General features: G+C 63.4%; 2 protein-coding genes across 2 annotated transcripts in view; both read left to right on the top strand.

Moving 5' to 3' along the window:
* The window catches only part of LOC115288689 (G-protein coupled receptor 35-like), a 4,900-nt gene extending 2,982 nt beyond the window's left edge, over window positions 1-1,918 (top strand). The window contains exon 4 of the mRNA XM_029936157.1: window positions 2-1,918. Within this exon, the coding sequence (XP_029792017.1) occupies window positions 2-237 (236 nt within the window). The 3' untranslated portion in view covers window positions 238-1,918. The remainder of the gene's footprint in view (window position 1) is intronic.
* LOC115287269 (G-protein coupled receptor 35-like) lies at window positions 1,917-5,940 on the top strand. The gene is made up of 2 exons (XM_029933513.1): window positions 1,917-3,565; window positions 4,334-5,940. The coding sequence occupies exons 1-2, from the start codon at window positions 3,562-3,564 to the stop codon at window positions 5,479-5,481; spliced, it is 1,152 nt and encodes a 383-aa protein (XP_029789373.1). The 5' UTR covers window positions 1,917-3,561; the 3' UTR covers window positions 5,482-5,940.
* The last annotated feature ends 5,105 nt before the right edge of the window (window positions 5,941-11,045 follow it).

Here is an 11,045-nt window from a genome sequence, read left to right as displayed (position 1 = left end):
TTTGTGGCCTGCTTCCTGCCCTTACACGTGGTGCTGACGGTGCGCACAGCCACGAGCTGGAGCGCCCCCGCTCTCTGCTCCGCCCTCTACGTCACTGGCAAGCTCTCGGATTCCAACTGCTGCCTGGACGCCATCTGCTACTACTTCATGGCCAAGGACTTCCAGGAGGCGGCGGCACTGGCCCCAAGGCCCACGGCCAGGGCCCACAGGAGCCAGGACTCTGTGACCCTGGCTTAGGACACTGACCGTGGGCACGGGGGCCAGGGCCCAGGCCCTCCAGGAGGTGCAGCCTGGCTCCCCACGGATGGTGGGCAGGCTTCAGGAAGCCTGGTAGGGTGGCAATGACCCAGGCGCGGACCCTGCGGCAGTGACACTCCACCGCAGGAGTGGAAGAGGGTCAGAGGACTGAGTGAAGTCAACCCCTGGGGCCCTGGGATGGGGCCAACACCTGCAGTGCCCAGGGTCTGGTCCCCTGGGTACTGGGGTGGACGCCTGCTCTGTGCTGGGAGGCGTCGGTGGCCACCTTTGTGCTGCCGCCCCGTGGGGGTTGGGACAAAGCTATTCCCCCGACCCGGCCAGGGCTGTGCACGTGCGCATGCGTGCATGTACGTGTGTGCGCATTTGGACAGGCACGTGCTGCCCACACTCAGATGGTAGGAAGTGGGGGGCTGGGGCGACTTCCCAGCGGGCTCTCCACTTGGGTGCTCTCCTTGGCGCCCCCGCCCAGCTTCTGGAGGGCTGGGGGCGGTGAGGAAGTGGCCAAGGGCGTCGAGGGGGCACTCATGCTTCCTCCAGGGACGTCGGAAGGCCCCGCCTGGGGGCCGCGGGGCCCGGATACTGCCCAGGCGCAAGTGTGGATGCCGGGGCTGGCGTGGGCTGTGCCCGCCCGCCCGCCATGGTGCTGCTCTAAGTTGGGCTTGGGTTCAGACCCCACCCACCCGCATCCCTGAGCGCCAAACAGCCTCCCCGCCCGGTTCCCCGCGCGTGCGGTTAGAGCCCGAATGGCAGCTGTGTCCTGGCCCCCGGGGCCTGCGGACTCAGGGGGCCCCGCCCGGAGGGGTCAGTGCTCAGGGTGCGCTCCCCTCCGAGGCCAGTGCCCGGGAAGCTCAGGCTTAGCCGAGCCCCACCCTGCCGGCCCCCACGGGCGCTGCCTGCCCCCGGCCATGGCTCGGAGAGGGAGTGCGCGTGGCTTCTCCTGGCGCTGGGTAGGTGAAGGCAGCCGGACTTGAACAAAATTCCTGACGGAACAAGAAATGGGGCAGAAGCCAAATCACGTGTTAGGCGTCCCTACAACTGACTTCTGAACCCTAATCACGGCCCACACAGAGTCTGGCCTCTGGGCTGCACCAGGCCAAGTGGAAGAGCTCCCTATCATGAATCTACAGACCGACCACCCCGATCCTGGCCCAGAGGGCTTAGGGTGGAGTGGGAAGTCTGGCACATCGATCAGGATTGGGCTCACCATTAATCAGCAAGCAACAGGCATCTGAAAGAAAAGCAGGTTCCTTTTGAGGCTACATCAACAGGAGTACAGGTCCTAGAATGTGGGAGGACACAAGTCTTTCTCCCTCTGCCAGAATTACACCTATGGTATTTGATCTGGTTAGGGGACTGCTCTGTACCGAAGCCACCGGGGCGAGGGTCTGGACAGTGCAGGCTGGTGAGGGTTGGCAACCCAGGCCAGCTGACAACAAGCAGAGGAAGTATGAGCAGTCAGATGAAGTGAGGTGCCTCCCAGGAAATGGTGGCACCAGCAATCCCCGAGAAGCACACGGGTCTGGGTGGCTGCGAGGACAGATGCCGACTGGGAGGGACTCAGAGGACTGCACGGGGTTGAGCAGAATCTAAGTGTCCAATAATGTTCTTTTTTTTTTTTTTAAGGTTCTTTATGTTGAGAGATAGAGAGGGCAGGGGAGGGGCAGAGAGAGGGAGGGACAGAATCCCAGGCAGGCTCTGCGCTGACAGCGCAGAGGTGGGGCTCCAACTCACCCCATGATGGGATCCTGACCAGGGCTGAGCTCAGGAGCAGGTTGCTTGCCGGGCGGAGCCGCCCAGGCGCCCCGGGGCCGGTAACGGTCCCACACAGAGCGGGCGCCCCGGGAGGTCCGAGTCACCCGCCGGGGGCCGAGCCTGGCCGTGGCTGCTCTCGGAAGGTAGTGTGAGGGAGACGCCAGCCAGTAGCTGGCAGAGAAACGCTTTGTCTCCTGTTCTCCAGTTCTTGGAGGAAACTTTCCTGAGACTAAGTGTCCGTCACCTACGGGGGACGCGTGTCAACCAGACACAGTGCAGGAACAGGTGGGGGGGTGGGCGCTGGGTGTGGGGGCTGCCGCCCCCCTCCAGGTCTGCCCCCCAGCTGCCCTGCAGGGTTAGGGGCCCCGCCGGGACCCTGTGTCAGGGCTGCCTGGCAAGAAGGGGCGGCTGATCACAGAGTTGAGCCAACAGGAAAGTCAGCACCTCAGGAAACTACTGCCCACAAGTAACCTTTCAGATAAAGGTGCCTGAGTCTGAGCACGAAAAAGCCCCTGCGGGGGGGCGGGGGGGCGCGCCAGCCTCCCCACCTGTGTGGGCTCACTGGCCTGCACCCGCCCCCGGCAGCAAGGTGGCTCCAAGCTCCTGCCACACGCACAGTGCTGTGCCTGCCCCCACCTCCAAGTCTGCGCGGCTGGCCGTCCCTCCCAGGGGTCCCCGGGCACCCGCCCCCCACCTCACAGCTGCACAGGGTGCGACTTTCCCAGATTCATGGGAGTGGGCGCCCCCTCCAGGCTTCCCGGGCAGCCGGTGGGGTGGGGAAGGCGGCCTTCTCTGGCTTCCTTGTTCCAGCAGGGGCTGCGCCAGGTCCTGGGAGAGCAGACTCTCCGCCAGCCCCAACACCCCTGCCCCCAGAGAGCCCCTTACACCGGCTGCTGGTGTGGACAAGGTTAGGGCCAGGCTGCTGCTGGGCAGGGAACACCCCTGCATCAGGCTGGGTTCTGGAAGCGTCTCTGAGATGCAGGCTTGATGCAGGGGTTTCCCTGGGGGTGCTCTAGGGAACCCCACCCGAAAGGGAGCTAGCAAAGCAGGATAGGCTGAGGGAGCCCTTGGGGGGCCCGGAGCAGAGGTGAGCACATGGCTGACCACACAGGGTGACCATGGCACCCCCAGCACCCCCCCCAGCCTCCACCCTGGCAGGCCAGGTGCCTGGACCCCTGAGCTGCGTGGGGAGGGTCTGCCAAGGGTCTCCGGCTCCTCTAGCCATGAATTGCGCAGGCTTCCTGCCCGCAGTCTCCCAGCCGGTGCCAGTCACGGACACACACGGGGAGGGGCACCCCCAGCCAGAACGGACCTGCCGGAAGCCCCCTGCAGGCTGCCCCCGGGCCTGAGAGCCGCCCCGCAGAGCGGCCCAGAGCCGGGGTCTGGAAGCGAGGGCCCGCAGGGCGGCACAGACCGCAGGCTGAGCGGCGGCCCGGCACACCGAGATGGGGCCCCGCCCACTGGAGAAAGTACAAAGTGTGCCCACAGCCTCCGGCCGGCCGGAGAGCAGCGAGCAGCCCGCCCCAGCCTCCGAGGCGCCAGCCGTCCCAGATGGGTAAGTGCACCCGGCCCGGCAGCCCTGCTGCCCCCTCCGTGAGCCCTCCTGCCCACCCGGGGTGCCTGCACCCTCCGCCCGAACCCGGGCTCCAAGCCCCGGCAGGCGTCAGGGCTGAGGGGGCAGCAAGCGTCCATGGACAGACAGGGAGGGGGGCCGTGGAGCACAGAAGCAGGAGGAGGAGGAGAGAGGGGAGAGCGGAGGGGGAGGGGAAAGAGGGCCCCAGGAGGAAGTGAACAGAGGGGGAGGGCAGAGTGGGGCTGCGGGGAGAGGGAGACACACACAGAAGCAGGGGCACTAACAGGCGAGGAGAGAGGGCGGGCCAGCCTGGCGCTCCCACTGCTCTCCTGACGGGCTGGGGGGCTCCCTCCTCGCAGAATAAGACCCCCTGTGGCCCTTGGCAGAAGAGTCTGGGGGTCCCGCTCCATGGGTCACGGCCTGATGGACCTCGGACAGGGCCACAGGTGGGGGTCAGCAATGTGGCAAAGGTCCTGGGCTGAGCTAAAGCCTCTGGTGGAGAAGCCCAGAGCCACGGGAGCCCCCAGAGTCCCCTTGGTGGCAGGGGCCACTGTCCACATCTAGGAATGCAGACCCTCTTGGCAGGAGTCCCCCCTCCCACCCCCGCCTCGTGGAGCCCTCTGAGGTCCAGAGAGGGAGCCCTGGGGCTGCACAGGAAGTAGGAGAGATAAGGAGAGGGGTGCGGGGCAGAGGGAGAAGAGGTGAAGCAGGAGGGAGAGACCACAGCAGCCTCTCCCTCCCGGCCCCCAGGTGAAGCTGGAGTGCGCACCTTCTCACCGCCCACTGCGGCTGTCGGGCTGCAGGCCGCAGCGGGCCCTGGGAACAGGTCTGAGGGCTGCAGCACAGAGAGGAGCGGCCTGTCCCAGCTGGCCACCAGCGTCTCCATCTATGTAATCTTGGCGCTGGGGCTGCCACTCAACGGCCTGGGGCTCTGGGTGTTCTGGTGCCGCCTGCGCAGGTGGACGGAGACCCGCGTCTACATGGCCAACCTGGTGGCGGCCGACTGCCTGCTGCTGCTGAGCCTGCCAGGCGTCCTGCACACGCTGGGCCCGGCGGCAGGAGCCCCGGAGGGCGCGCTCTGCAGGATCCTGCAAAGCTTCTACTACGTCAACACCTACATGAGCATCTGCCTCGTCACGGCCGTCGCCGCCGACCGCTACGCCGCCCTGCGCTTCCCCCTGCGGGCCCGCGCCTGGCGCAGCCCCCGCCAGGCGGCCCTCACCTGCCTGGCCCTCTGGCTGCTGGTCTTCGGGGCGGTGGCCCTGCCCGCGTCCTGGCTGCGCGCGGGCGAGAGCTTCTGCTTTGGGCAGGGCCGCACCCGGGGCTCCAGGACCCTCGTCTTCTCCCTCCTGCTCTTCTTCCTCCCGCTGCTGGTCCTCGGCTTCTGCTCCGGGCAGGTGCTCCGGCTCCTGGCCCGCCGGCGTGCGCGGGCACCGCCCCCGGACGCCGCCCGCATCCTCAGGGCCCTGCACGTGGTGGCGGCCAACCTGGCCACCTTCGTGCTCTCTTTCCTCCCGCTGCACGTGGCCCTGCTGGCCAAGCTGGTGGCCGAGTGGACGGATGCGGCCTGCCCCACCGTCCAGGCGGTGGCTGCCTTCGTGCAGGTGACCTCCCGCGTTGCCAACGCCAACTGCTGCCTGGACGCTGTCACCTACTATTTCGTGGCCAAAGAATTCCAGGAAGAGGTGGGGGCCGTCCTCAGCGTGTCCTGGCCTTCCTGGGGACAGATGCGGGGCGCTGCCACACGCGACCACCCTGACCCGGGCGCACAGCGGGGGGCAGCTGAGGCCAACAGCACTGGAGAGGCCCCACACTCGGCCCTGCAGAACGCGGCTCAGGGGGCGCCGGGCCCCCCCAGGGCGACCCGACCGCTCCTCCACGGCGTGCACCCGAAGTAGCCCCTCTGCGCACAGTGTGACTTCGGATCTGTGGGCCTGGGGATGTGGACCCTCCCTCAGCAAACAGAACTGAACCAGGGCGTTAAAAAATCGCCCCCTCATGGGTCTCTCTTCTCAGGGCTCCACAGCCTGGCCTCTTGGTGGCTCCCTCGGCCAGCGTGTGTCCCCTCCCCAAGCGCAGCTCTCACACTCCAGGCAGCGGTGACCATGCCCTGCGCCGGGCTGACCTCCAGCCTCTGTCCTCCGCCCCCCGAGCACCCGGTGGCCCTCCTTGGCACGTGCCGGGGAGCGTGTTTCTGTCCCCCGTAGACCGTGATTAGAACCCCGGTCTCTCGGAGGTTACAGGGCCTCCCCTCAGGCTGGTGCCGCCGCTGCAGACAGAAGGCCAGCAGGCCCAGGGCCCCAGGACGCTCGCAGAGGCACAGCCACTAAACAAGGTCAAAGGCACTCCTTTATAAACTGTTCCGTGTGTTCTTGGAGCGTCGAGGGGGGCCGGTCCTTGCCTTTGGGGGTTTGGGGTGCTTCCCGGAGCCCCTTGTTCTGAGAGCCTCCCACTCCGGGCCAGGCTGGCGGACATCCACAGGCTGAGCTGAGGGGCCTTACGGTCCCCCCGTTGGGGGGGCCTCCCCCCACCACAGTGTGGTCTCAGGATGTGTCCCCCCCGCTGGGGCCCCGGGACCTGGCCTGGAATGCACTCACAGGATGAGCACAGACACCTCACTGGGGAGCCCGGCCGGACACCGGCCAGGTGAGGAGTCTCCGGGGTGCTGAGAGCCCGGGGCTGGCAGGCTGGGGGAAGGGCGGCCTTGGCCCACCACTGCCCCTGCTCCCGCACAGGTGGCCCTGCCCACCAGGGCATCGGGAGGCGGCTCCTGAAGGGGGGCACTCCCGTGTCACCACAAGGAGCCTGAGCTGGAGGGACCCCCGGGGGCAAGTCCCTCCACGGCCACCCGTCCGAGCACCCTCCGGGCAGCAGTGAGGAGCGGGCCAGGCGGCTGACCCTCTGTGCCCACCGCCACAGTCCAGCCGCCCCCGCAGCCGGTGCCACCTCCACCCAGCGAGCCCGCGTCCCACTTTGGGGAGATGCACATGGGGGTCCAGAGAGGTGGGGCTCAGGCTGTTGATGAGCTGCGGGAGGCGCATGGTGCGCCTCCTTCCCCAGCACCCGTGTTAGGGCGCCTTCCCCCCAGGAGCAGCCCCCTGGGGTCAGCTCGCAGGACTGATCCCTTTGGGGTCAGGCCGTCCCAGCCGGAGGCAGCGTTGGGGTACAGCAGGCTGAAGAGCCACCACGGGGGAAGGGACTCCTGGGTTGCTGCCTTCGGGCCAAGGTGCAGCGAGGTCCGGCGTGGACCGTCAACAGCGTCATGAGGGCCGCCATGTTGCAGGGGGCCAGGCGAAGGCAGGGGACCGAGGCAGCCAGGAGGGAGATGTGTGGCCCTCTGCTCTCAAACAGGTGCTGTAGGGAGAAGGGGCGGAGCCAGGTGTGTCGCGGCTCACCTCAAGCACATGCCCTCCCCCCTCCACCAGGTACTGGCCCTGGCACCTTTTCGTCTCACTCACCAAGTCCAAGAGTCCACATCACTGTCCCTGGAGCTGCTCAACAAGCCTCCACCTGGGAGACCGGGGGCGGGTAGTGAGGGCCGCGGGGGCGGGGCCTTGCCGCCAGGCCCCGCCCACTCCCCCGCCCCCGCCTCCCGCAGGTGGGTTGGTCTGGGTCCCTGCTGCCGGCTGGTACAACCCCTTTTCTCTCCCTAAACGAGGCTCTGGGTTCCTGAAAAAGAGCAAGGGGCAGCGCTGGGCACAGGGGGCAAGGATGGGAGAGACCCCTGCTCCCGACCTGCCTCTCCCCACGCAGCTGCTCCAGGCAGGACTGCGGTGTTAGGTCATCCAGGGAAGGAATACCCAAATCGACGGGGACGCGCCCAAGTGCAGGCCGCGCGTGGTGCTGAGGGCCTGCCAGTCCCCGAGGCCAGCGCCGGGCAGGGGTGCGGGGCTTCAGGCCTGTCCTGAGATCCTGGCCCTCCGGTGTCTCCTGACTCCAGGGCTGTTCTTCTTTTTTTTTAAGAGTTGTTTTGTTTTATTTTTATTATTTTTTTTAGGTAATTTATTGTCAAATTGGTTTCCATAAAACACCCTGTTCTCTTCCCCACAAATCCCCTCCTCCATTCCAAATCCCCCTCCCCCCTTTCCCCTTCCGCCTCCCCCTCCCCCTTCTGCCCTGCTTCGTTTTTAGTATTTAACAGTCTCTCATGATTTGTGTCCCTCCCTCTCCCCAACTCTCTTTCCCCCTTCCCCTCCCTATGGCCCTCTCTTAGGTCTCTCCTGTTAGACTTATGAGTGCAAACATGTGGTATCTGTCCTTCTCTGCCTGACTTATTTCACTTAGCATGGCACCCTCCAGGTCCATCCACTTTCCTACAAATGGCCAGATGTCATTCTTCCTCATTGCCATGTAGTACTCCATTGTGTATATACACCACATCTTCTTGATCCGCTCATCAGGTGATGGGCATTTAGGCTCTTTCCTTGATTTGGCTGTTGTTGACAGTGCCGCTATGAACATTGGGTACATGGGCCCCTGTGCGTCAGCACTCCTGTGTCCCTTGGGCAGATCCCCAGCAGTGCCAGTGCCGGGTCACAGGCGAGTTCTATGGACAGTTTGTTGAGAGGCCTCCACGCTGTTTCCCAGAGCGGCTGCACCGGTGCACATCCCCACCAGGCGTTCTCCCACGGCTGTTCTTAAGTCCGCTCCAGCTGCCGTAACCCAACTCCACGGACAGCGCTGCCCTCATTTCTCATGGTGCTGAGCCTGGACGGCAGCCGGCAGGGGCCTCAGGGTCGGGGTTCTGGGGAGGGCGCGCCTTTCCTGCTTCCCGCACCTCACGGCGTCCTCACCCGGAGGAGCCACAGGTGGCGCTGAGCCCGGCTGTCCTAAAGGCACTGATCCCACCGTGGGGGGCTCCACCCTCAAGGCCTGGTCACCTCCCCGAGGCCCTTCTCCTAACCCCAGCACATCTGGAATGAGGAGTTCAACATGTGAGTGGGGGAGGGGCGCCTGGGTGGCTCAGTCAGTTAGGCAGCACATGGTGGAGGGGGAGTGCGGGATGAAACCCCAGCGAGGATTCAGTCACCTAGACCGTGCCTGCCGCGCAGTGGGCATCACAAAGTGTTGGCATCTGCTTAGGGAATCCCAAGCCCTCCCAGACGAGGTCCATGTGGGAAAGTGAGGTGCCCGCCCTCTGCCATTTCCCAGCGAGAGGCAGAACTGAAGCCCAGGGTGCCCGCCCTCTGCCAGGTTCTGGCCGCACGCGTCCCGGAGCGCCGAGGCCACGGTTGACCCGAGAACTACAACTGCGGCTATTCCACCAGCCGGAACTGGGTGTCTTTGGGAATAGCAGGGACTCGCAACCCAGGACAAGCAAGCTACCACCAAACCGTGGGCAAGCCCAGGAAACTCGCCCCGCCCCCAGCAGGACTCTTATAAGGAAGGGGCTGTTATAAACTAAAAGTCCAGGGCGCCTGGGGGGCTCAGTGGGCTGAGCTTCCGGCTTTGGCTCAGGTCATGATCTCACGTTCGTGGGTTCGAGCCCTGCGTCAGGCTCTGTGCTGACAGCTCAGAGCCTGGAGCTGCTTCGGATTCTGTGTCTCCATCTCTCTCCGACCCTCCTTCACTCTGTGTCTCTATCTCAAAAATAAATAAACGTTAAAAAATAAAATAAAAAAGTCCATTGGAGCAAAGTAGGAGCTGGAAATATAGTGGCTTCTTATTGACTGGGCTTTCATTGGCTGTGACTGCCTCTCACTGGCTGGGCTGTTGCCAGGGGAAGGGGAAACCTCCCTCCCTCCTGCTGGGATAGGTCTCCCTCCACCTGCAAGGTCCCTCTCTTCCTCTGGTGAGAGAAAAATTCTCTAAAGTGCTGCTATCCAAGGGAAGCCATTTTTGATTTCTTTCTAAGGCAGCCTGAGCGTATATTAACTTTATATTTAAACCAAAAGCCCGGTGTATGGCCCGCCGTGCATACCTTATACACCTGCTTTGCGAAGGGGTAGCCTAGAGGAAAACCATCTTGTCCTTCGCGTATGGGCCGATGCGGCTACTCCCTGCCCTCCTCAACCTTGAGCCTCATGATTCCCGCCTATGTCCCAACCTATAACCTTTTTGAACTTTAACAAGAATATATACCTCTGACGTATTGACTTGTGGCTCTTTATGTAAAAGGTATAGAACCCTGTAAAAACGGTTTACTCTCTGGAGGTTCACTTCTCTGTGAACTTCGTGTTTCCTGGGCAGGTGTCTTAATCTGGGTTTGAATAAAACCACCTATTTTCCTCCTATATGAGGGTTCTCTCTGGTCAACTTGCCTGGTCACCGACTGGGTCTGCAGCTGACCCCCAGTGCGGCGCTCGAGGGCTCCCCCTGCTGGCCTCCAGAGTCCTGCTAGACAAGCCTGCCTTCCGCTTCCACACCCATCGCCACCTCTTCCGTGTTCACTCCACAGCAGCTCCCTCCGCAGCCGCCGCAGCCGCTGGAAGCTGCTTTGCGGCCCTGTTGGGCTCTGCCCGGAGTCCAGCGTGCGGGGGCCACAGACGCCGGGCCTGCACGGGAAGGCCTGTGGTCCAGCGTCAACAGCGTGTCCTTGAGGGGCACCTGGGGGGCTCAGCCGGTTAAGCGGCCGATGTGCGGGGAATGAACATTTATCAAACACCACCCTGATATTATACTCTTATCAGGTCTCCTTTTGAGGTGTTGTGTAATGACTCAATAACAACTATGAAACCAAGAGAGAACAAATTGCAATTTATTTTAGAAGACCAAGATCCGGCTGTGTCTGGGTTATTGCATTTATTAGCGACCACGAAATACTGTAATTACACTGCCCACAAATAGAATGACCCCGAAGCACTGTGAGAATTGTCCCTGCCACCTGCAGCTGTAGGACACCATCTACGAATTATAATCTGACAGGTTCCCATGTGAGCCGTGAATGACCACCTGATGGCCATAAAACTAAAAGAGAAAATGAAAATTGTTTCAGTAAAATGAAAAGCGTCTCCTCGGACGTGGGCTCACTGGAGGGTGGGGGCGATTTGGAGGGACTCCCTTGGGGACCCCTTCGTGTGGGAGCCCTGTGCACCCATTCCAGAACCTTCTGGAGGCAGGCCGGGAAGATAAGGGAATGCAAGGGTGGTTGGACTCTAAGGGGAAGGTTTGGATGGAAACTGGAAAGTGTGAAGGATTCACATCTCGCATCTGCCGCTCCTGACTGTGCTGCGGGACAGACGCTGTGCTGGCCGAGGGGCTCCTGCCCACCCGACGGCGTCAGCCAGATGGCATGTGGACGCTCCCTTCAGCCAGCATTGAAATGGGGGCCAGGAAGATGGCCGAGCCCAAAGCGGCTATTATTTCAAAAGAGGATAGGACACATGGTGGGCAAAAAGGGATGGTGCCTAACTGAGGCGGTCAGGAGCCGGGGTGCGGAAGCTCGGTGCAGACTGTGGCCAAGACCAGTGAGGGCCCCCCAGGGGTGACCACCAGGATACCGGGCCGGAAAACATCCCATTAG

Source organism: Suricata suricatta, chromosome 3 (genome assembly GCF_006229205.1).
Source record: "Suricata suricatta isolate VVHF042 chromosome 3, meerkat_22Aug2017_6uvM2_HiC, whole genome shotgun sequence".
Taxonomy (NCBI): domain Eukaryota; kingdom Metazoa; phylum Chordata; class Mammalia; order Carnivora; family Herpestidae; genus Suricata; species Suricata suricatta.
This window is presented reverse-complemented; position numbering and strand designations above follow the sequence as displayed.